Raw genomic sequence first — 8,772 nt, 5'->3', positions numbered from 1 at the left:
ACGGCTTGCCCCCGAAATTCTCCAGTCCCTCCTGTCCTTGCCTGATAGGTGCAAAAAAGAGGTATTTGCCCTCCAGCTTGGCCTGGCATCACCGTTCAGCAGGGCACTGAGGTGAGTTTTGGTGTCTCCCCAGCAAGGCTCTGTTCCCAAGTTGAAGCTGATTTCCTCCGACTTCCTCCTGCTCCGGGGCCTCAGGCTGGCCCTATGACATCCTTAGATCTGGACAGTCCTTCTGGCCCTTGAGATGTCACCCCTGGCCGTGGAGTGTCCGTGGGACAGACTAGTGCTGAGCTGCTCACCCCTCGACAGGGGTCAGGAGTGGGGGGTGCAGAGGCGTGGCACAGGCAGCAGTGGTAAGTGAGGTGGTGGACGTGTCCAGGGCGGGAGCTCCTGGTCACCTGTCCCCTCTCCTGCAGGCCTCCCCTGTGTACAGCGTCAGCTTGCCCCGCAGGAAATTGGAGTAGATTCGGAAAAGTTTGCACAAAGTATCAACAGTGAATGTTTGGAGTGGAGCAGCAGAAGCTTCCTCTGGAAGGGAGCTGGCCTCCTTCTGCCAAGGAGACAACAGAAAGTTACCGCAGTCGGGGGGAAGGGGGGGACCCTGGAGGTGAGGTGTGAGGGAGGCTCCTACCCACCTGGGCTCCCAGCGCCCGCAGCAGGGAGGTGAGGCTGCGAAGGCTACTGACGGCTTTGTCCACATGCAGCCGTAGGGTCTCAGACGGCTGCGAGGCGTTGGCCAACAGGGCCTGACCCCGCAGGATGGCTTCCGAGAGCAGAGCCAGGCCCTGCCAGACTTCCACCGCCTGCTGCCCGACCTAAAGCGAACGGAGACTTGGAGTCGGCAGCCCAAGCCCGCCCCTCCCTCTCAGCCGCCGCAAGCACCATGCTGAGCCAAGTGAAGGCTCAGAATCCGTTTTGTTGAACGAACGAATGAATGAATGAATGAAAAAGGGCAAACGAAGGAGCATATTGCGTCCAGCCCTCATGTTCTTCTATCGCTCTCCCTCCCACCCCATCAGGTTCCCACAATGAGTCTCCCCAAGAAGAAGGAAAAAATAAACTCACGTCCATCCTCTTCCAGGTGTAGAAATTAACCTTGGTGTCTGGGACGGTGATATTCTCACTGAAGCTGCAGCCTTGAGCCCAGCCCACCTGAAATGCACCCCGTGGGGTGGGGGTGGAGGGTCAGGCTCCCCAAAAGCTCCGTCCGCCTTTGGCCCTTACCTAGCTTCCAGGTGTGCACCGGGGACAACCACTTGTATCATTTCCACTGGGCGCTCTGACTTCCCACCTTCTCCACCCGTGAACCAAGTCCCAGGAAGGGGACTCCGGTTCCTGGATCTTGGAGGACACCCTTGGACTCCGGAGAGTGAGTTCTGTGGAATGTCCTGAGGAGGGGGCCTCACCGTGACATTTTCTGCCTCCCTGGCCTCCAGGATGTATCTCTCCAGGACTCGGCTGTCACAAATGAGGCGAGGGGGGGCGCCCAGGACTGGGAGGCCCAGAGGAAGCAGCAGCAAAGACAGCAGAAGCAGCAGGGCAGGACATTCTAGAAAAGAGTGCCAGGCTGAGTGTATGGCTTTGGAGGGGCAGGTTCACACATCCTGCTCCACTGCCCCCAGCGAGGCGCTCCGGACCCCCCCACCTTCCCAGCGCTCGGGTTCTGCCTCCTCTGCCTTCATTCAATCGGCTGCGGCACACACCCTCCCCCCTCAACTACCGGCATCCACTTCTCCAGGCCAAACTTCGATCCCGGTGTGACAGAGGCGTCCCTTCTCGCAGATCCCGGTGATTGCTCCAAGACCCAGGTATCCGCTTCCCCCCCTCGCACGTAGCAGCCCCTCTTCTCCCCGAACCCCCCAACCGCGCCCCGTTGTCCAGGTCGGATTTCACCTTTCACAGGGGCTCCTTGAGCCCTGCCGGCACGTGGAGGCTGCCCCACCCCCCTTGCCCTTCCGGGGTCCTTGGCAAGTTGTCGGTCCTTGAACCCAGTCACCTCGGGGCCACTAGCCCCGGCGGTAAATTCCTGCTCAAACAGGGGCCCGGGCGGGCGGGGGCTCCTCCGGCCGGCGAGTACTCACCGCACACCCCCATCTCCGCGCCTCCCCCCGGCCCCTCAGCGACCAGGGGCTCGGCCGGCGCCCTTGCCGGGAGCCCTCATCCTGGGAAGCGCGGTGGGGCAGGGCCGTCCGTCCCCTCGGCCCGAAGTAGGGGGCCGCCGTCCAGGGGCCGCCGAGCCGGGGTCGCACGGAGCGAACGCGAGGCTCTCGGCCAGGGTCCGCGAGGAGTGGCGCGCGGCGACCGGCCGGGGTTGGCCCGGGGACTGCGGCTCGGCCGGGGGTCGGGGCTGTTATCAGCATGTGTGCGTGCGTGTGTGGGGGTGGGGGGCAGGCTGTGTGCGTGAGGGGTCGCCAGAGGTAAGGGCCAGAGGGGTCAGACCGGGGCAGGACGCCTGGGTCGGGGGCTCGCCGGGGTGGGAGGAGAGCGGCTGCAGGAGCGGAGCGGGGCACCGCTGTGCCCCGCCGACCCCGGGTTCTGGGAGGCGCGGCTGGGTGCGCACCGGCGGGAGGTGCGCGTTCCCATTCCGGGAAAGGCTGGGGACCTCGTGGCTACCCCCATCCCGGGGTGGGGGTGTGGTTTTGGGGGGGCGGGTTGGCACGTCCCAGTCTTGGGCGGGGGTTCAGAGCTGGGAACGCCGGTTCCTGGCAGAGGCAAGCTGCCTTCCTTCTCACGATTCCAGTACATGTTCCAGAAGCCAGTATTGTTCATGTTGAGGACTTTGATGGGGGCACAAGGAGTAAGAAATGTGGGGGTCTTTTCTCCCCCACTCTTCGCTTTTCTAGGACTCTGAAAACCCAGAACTTGAACTTTGAGGGCACTGGGCACAGGGTCTGTTGTGCAGGACACGTGTGCACTTTGACATCCTTTTTGTTCTTTGTTATTTGGGGCTTTGACCTGTGATATAGGTTAGCCTGCGTGGCGAAATTCGTTAGAACTCTGAAACAGGGCTGTTCCCCAGACCGATGGTGGCTGGGATTTGCAGCTAAGCCTCAGGGGCTTCTAGGAAGCAGGGGGCCAAGCCCCCTTGAGCAGGAGTCGGAGGTGGGCTGGCCTCTCACACCTTGGAAAGTGGTCTCAGTCCTGAGCCTCAGTGCCCTGACCTGTCAAAGCAGGGTGTGTGATGAGGTCCCAGTTCCAAAGTCCTACAAATACAGGTAGTTAGGTATCTTCCCTCGCTTCCTACCCAATTCCGTGACATTAGAGATATTTTATTCACAGGATCAGTGCCTTCTTTGTGCAAGTCAGGTGACCACAAACTTTGCAAGACAAAAAAGATGTGTTTGAGAGCTAGCTCCCGCCTCCTGGAGTTTGTAGCTTACAACAGAGATAAGATGGGTACACAGGGCAGTGTGTGAGGACCGGAGCGTTCAGAGCCTAGCCGGAAGGGTTTGGAAGAGGCAGAGCTCATTGTTAGCTAGGGGAGTCAATGAACATTTGATGCAGAGGGCGACATGAGCTCAGCCTTGACTGGCCCCCAGCATTTCAGTAGGAAGAGATGTGAAGTGGGAATGAAGCCAGTTCAGCAAGGGAAAGGGGGGAGGGGTCAGGTGTGTCAGGATGGAAGGTGTGGACTACAAAGGTGGCAAGACGCTAGGCCAGAGGGCTGCTTAGGGAGAGGTCAGGTTGTGAAGGGCCTTGAATGCCGCTTTTAAGAATTTGGATTTGGGCCACCTGGGTGGCTCACTTGGTTGAAGCATCCGGCCTTTGATTTCAGCAGGTCGTGATCTCATGGGTCAGGTGATAGAGCTCTGCACGGGCCCCACGCTCAGCGGGGAATTTGCTGGAAAGATTCTCCCACTCTGGCCCACCCCGCCCTGTGTGCAGGCACACTCTCTCTAAGGTAAAAAAAAGAAGGGGTGCCTGGGTGGCTCAGTGGGTTAAGCCTCTGCCTTCGGCTCAGGTCATGATCTCAGGGTCCTGGGATCGAACCCCACATCGGGCTCTCTGCTCAGCGGAGAGCCTGCTTCCCCCTCTCTCTCTGCCTGCCTCTCTGCCTACTTGTGATCTCTCTCTCTCTCTGTCAAATAAATAAATAAATAAAATCTTTTTAAAAAATAAAATAAAAAAAGAAGTCTTAATTTTTTTTTTAAAGATTTTATTTATTTATTTGACAGATAGAAATCACAAGCAGATGGAGAGGCAGGCAGAGAGAGAGAGAGGGAACAGGCTCCCCGCTGAGCAGAGAGCCCGACGCAGGACTCGATCCCAGGACCCTGAGATCATGACCTGAGCCGAAGGCAGCGGCCTAACCCACTGAGCCACCCAGGCGCCCCTTAATTTTTTTTTTTAAAAGGAATTTGGATTTTGTTTGTAAAGAGTGGGAAGCACTCATTCATTTGTTTATTTGGGAAATGAATATTCATCTAAGAAATACATATGAGTACCTAATTGTGGCCGGGGACCTGGGGATAGAATGAAACAGACAAGAGGGGCTACCCTGGTGGGGCTGACATTCTAGTGGCGAGGCGGGAAGACCAAGACAAAAATGAATAAAGGAGGATCTGCCACGGCAACAACGGACCAAGGAGACGGGGCGTGGAAGGGACCAGGAGTGTTGGCGGAGGCTGCAGGTTTAGTTGGGGCAGTTGGGGAAGCCGTGCTGAGTGTGACTTGAATAAAGGCGGATGGAGGTGAGGGAGGGAACCGTCAGGTGGGGTAGAGCATGATTAAAGAGGGGGTCAGGAGAAGGAGAGGCGGGACGCAGAGGCTGGTGTGCCTCCCGTGGGAAGTCATGAGAGCCTGACTCGCTCGGATCCCCCTCCTCTGCCCTCTGCTCACCTCCAGGCCCTGTTCTGGGGTCCCGCCTCAACCCTGGCATCCTGACTCCGTCTGCACACCCCACTATGCCCCTGGTCCCAGTTTGCCTCTCAGCAACCCAGGCAGCTTCCCAGCCCTGCTTGGCCTTCGGATCCGGGGTCTGCTTCCTTCCCAGATCCCAGCTGTGGGACGAACACACGTACACTCACGTCCACACACGTCCACACATGCGTTCTGGCCCGACCCCCTCCCCCGACCCCCCAGCCACTGCTGTCCAGTCCCCTGACTCCTGCGTCACTGCCCTGACCTGACCATGGAGAGGGGGCCCGGGACGGATGGGGGTGGGGGGTAGACACCGCCTAAGGAGACAGAGGAGAGGAGGAGCCTTTTGGACTGCGGGACCTGCTGTTTCCCTCAAGATAGCAACTTGTCGGAAGCCTGACTTCACCTCTGCCTTCAAGGAAGGAGGAGAGATGGGCCGTAAGCACCAGTGCCCAGGTGGTAGGGCCTGCTGGCCGGGGCTGGTGCTGGCTCATCCTCTGGGACTTTGGGAGAAAGCCCTCTGATTGCAGCTGGGGAGAGAAGGTGCAGGAGAGGATCTCGGTCCTCCCCACACCCACCCCCTAAGCTGTAGCAATTCTGCCGGAGGGCAGAGCCTGGTATGGGGGCCAACTTCAACCCAGGTTCTCTTGGCTACGGCCCAGCACGGTCCAGCTATCTGCCCTTGATATCCGGGTCCCCTGAAAAGCAGAGAGAAAACAGGAAGCTCCTTGGGGCTCCCCCTCTCACACCGGCCACCCCTGCCAGTGCCCCCCTCCATCTGCCTCTGTGTGTCCCTCTGGCACGGTGCTGGCCTCTGCAAAGGGTCTCCTCCCTAAACTCTCCTGTCCATCCCCCCTAGTTTCCCCTTTGAATAGCCTCATTCTTGTCATACCCCTGAGCAGGAGCCTGCTGTGGCTCCCGGTTGGGTCTGCTCTGAGACCCTCTGTGTTCTGCCATCTGCCCACCTCTCCAGCCTTTTCTCCCACTTTGCTCATTCCCTTTCCTTCCATCACAAGAACTCAGTTAGATGCTTCCCGCCTTTGGCTCACTCTGTGCTTTCCACCTGCATCACCTTCTCACCACTATCTCCCCCCTCCCCATTCTTCAAAACCCAAACCGAAGCCTTATGCTCCTCTATAAAGCCTTCCCTGATCCCCTCCGGCAGAAAGTTCTCTCCTTCTGCACTGCCATCATTTATAGATGTGGCTTAGGTCTCCTGCCAGCTGGGCCACCATGCACGGCTTTCAGGGTGGAGCACTGCACAACTCTGGGGGGCGCCGTTCATACAGACTCGCAGGGAATGGAACTCTCTGTTATCACACAGCACAGGTGACTTGTTCATCAGAAAGAGCAGAGGATGGTGTAGGGGGAGTCTTGTTCAGCTTGGGACCCCCAGGGTCGCGGCATGTTGCCTATTTATGGTATGTGTTATAGGTGGTCCCTCCACTCCAGAGACCTCAGAGAAGGGGAGACCTAAAGTGGAGAAGTGAGCCATTCAGCGTCTCAGTGTTTGCTGGAGTCAGGCTGCACAGCCTAGCTTCGGGATCTCGGGGGCCTGGGAAGCCTCCATCCACTTCCTGAGCAGCAGCCACTGAGGCAGGGTCTGAAAAGGGATGGGTGTGACAGGAGGATGGCGGGGGTGGAGGCAGGCTCTGTTCCATGGAGCCTTCCTGGCAGCCGCTTGAGACCGAAAGTCCAAGGAGAAGCAAATTTACAGCTCCCCTGAGCTCCCCCAGACCTCAAGGCAGCACGAAGCCCCAGCTGCCTGGAGTTGTGTTGGGGACGAAGGAGGGGGGCGGACTCTGGGCCTCCCTTCAGTGGCTCTCAGCTTGGCTGGAGGGTTCAGCCAGCGGCTTGTAAGACCTTCTGTGCTGGGAAGTGAGGTGGTCAGGGACTGTGGAGGGTATGGTAGGGGGAGGGCTTCCTGGCCCTTGGAAAGTTGGGAAAAGAACAAGAAGGCTGGAGAACAGATTCCTGCTGGAGAACCAAAGAAAGTCTTGCCCAAAGGCCGATTTGGAGAAACTGAGGCAAGGGCTGTTTGCTGGGCCATAAAGTAGCCGGGAAAACTGGGCATCCAGGTGTCTTCTCTCAACAAGCATTGGCTGTGTGGCCCAGCAGTGTAATGGGGGTCCTGTAAACAAGGGAGCCCAGATTAGTGGCCTGAGCTCTGTCACTTACGAGCAGCCGGCTTGGACTGGTGACTTTACTTTTGAGCCTACGGATGGTGGATGCTAGTAATTGCTTCCCCTGGCTGTCCTGGGTTATGTAACACCCGGAGGAGGGTAATCAATAAAGCCTGGCTGTTCTTACTGCATGAGCTCTGCTTCAGCATCCCTCCTAGTTGTCCTTCCTTTGGAGGGCTAGAGACCAAACTTCCAGCATCTTCTCCGGACTTCCTCCAGCACCCTCCCCTGTTCCCTCTGGGGAGCTGGGCACAGGCTAATGGCACCGTATCTCTGCTGCCCCCACCCCCCCGGCAACTCACCAGAAGGTGTCACGAGAACTATGGGGTGTGGATGGAGGTATCCAAGGGTCCAGGCGCTGACTGCACTTGGGAGAAACTTGCCCTTGATCACCACTGGGTGAAATGGTGACTACGATCACAGTGACTACGACCGCAGTGACTACTGTGGACGTTGCTGGTGGGTTGAGAGGCAGGTATCAAGCCTATAGGCTCTTTCTACTTAGAGTATAGGACAAGAGCTCCTCAAGGCAAGTTTACAGAAACCTTAGACCTACTCCTAAGCATCCAAATTTAGTGAATATTTTCCCGAATGGTTCATGGTTCACTGAAAACCAACAGATATCAAGAACCTATTTACTTGAGTGCCTGGGTGGTACAGTGGGTTAAAGCCTCTGCCTTCGGCTCAGGTCATGATCCCAGGGTCCTGGGATCGAGCCCCACATCGGGCTCTCCGCTCTGTGGAAAGCCTGCTTCCTCCTCTCTCTCTGCCTTCTTCTCTGCCTACTTGTGATCTTTGTCTGTCAAATAAATAAATAAAATCTTTAAAAAAAAAAAAAAGAACCTATTTACTTGACCCTAGAGGCATCTCCTGATCTGTATATAAGGGAGCTTTTCTGCTCTTGTCTTAGTTCATGAACCAGCAAATGAGTTGAATACTTTCAGGAAACTGTTTTTCTGGCAGTGAACAGAATTCACAGACTCTGAACTGGAAAGAATTGAGGAGGTCCCATGAAAGCGAAGGTCCATCTTTGGCTTGCTGTGGCAAGACATTTGGTGTTTCTCGAGGAGGCAGAGGCTTGTTAGAGAGTGGTCAGTGCATCTGTCCTCGTGGTGATATTTATTAGTTATTGGATTGGGCAGTGAAATCACTTCTCCTTGGGATTATCTCATCAGTTTGATAACTAACTCCCCTGATCACCCCACCTAGAGAACAAAGAAACAAACTTTTTAAAAACTTAATGTTTGTTTTTTCTTTTTTTTTTTTTAAAGATTTTTATTTATTTATTTGACAGACAGAGATCACAAGCAGGCAGAGAGGCAGGCAGAGAGAGAGAGAGGAGGAAGCAGGCTCCCTGATGAGCAGAGAGCCCGATGCAGGACTCGATCCCGGGACCCCGAGATCACGACCAGAGCCGAAGGCAGCGGCTTAACCCACTGAGCCACCCAGGCGCCCCTTGTTTTTTCTTTTTAAAGATTTTATTTATTCAAGAGAGAGAGATCACAAATAGGCACAGAGGCAGGCAGGGGGGGTGGGGAGCAGGCTCCCCGCTGAGCAGAGAGACCAATGCGGGGCTCGATCCCAGGACCCTGAGATCATGACCTGGGCCGAAGGCAGAGGCTTAACCCACTGAGCCACCCAGGCGTCCCGAAAAATTGTTTTCTTATTACAAAAATGATCTGTGATCATTGAAAACTGGAAAATATGGTTAACCCAAAACATATGTATA

The 8,772-nt window shown here is 56.5% G+C and overlaps 1 protein-coding gene across 1 annotated transcript; it reads right to left on the bottom strand.

Moving 5' to 3' along the window:
• Positions 1-393: 393 nt before the first annotated feature.
• Positions 394-1,603, bottom strand: EPO (erythropoietin). Its single transcript, XM_044233318.1, is given in 5 exon segments — positions 394-550; positions 636-815; positions 1,066-1,152; positions 1,407-1,576; positions 1,579-1,603. Coding segments are annotated over 5 exon segments (618 nt in total). The 3' UTR covers position 394.
• Positions 1,604-8,772: the final 7,169 nt, after the last annotated feature.

Source organism: Neovison vison, chromosome 14 (genome assembly GCF_020171115.1).
Source record: "Neovison vison isolate M4711 chromosome 14, ASM_NN_V1, whole genome shotgun sequence".
In the NCBI taxonomy this organism is placed as follows: Eukaryota; Metazoa; Chordata; class Mammalia; order Carnivora; family Mustelidae; genus Neogale; species Neogale vison.
Note: the sequence above shows the minus strand (reverse complement) of the source record. Positions and strands in the feature narration are given on the sequence as shown.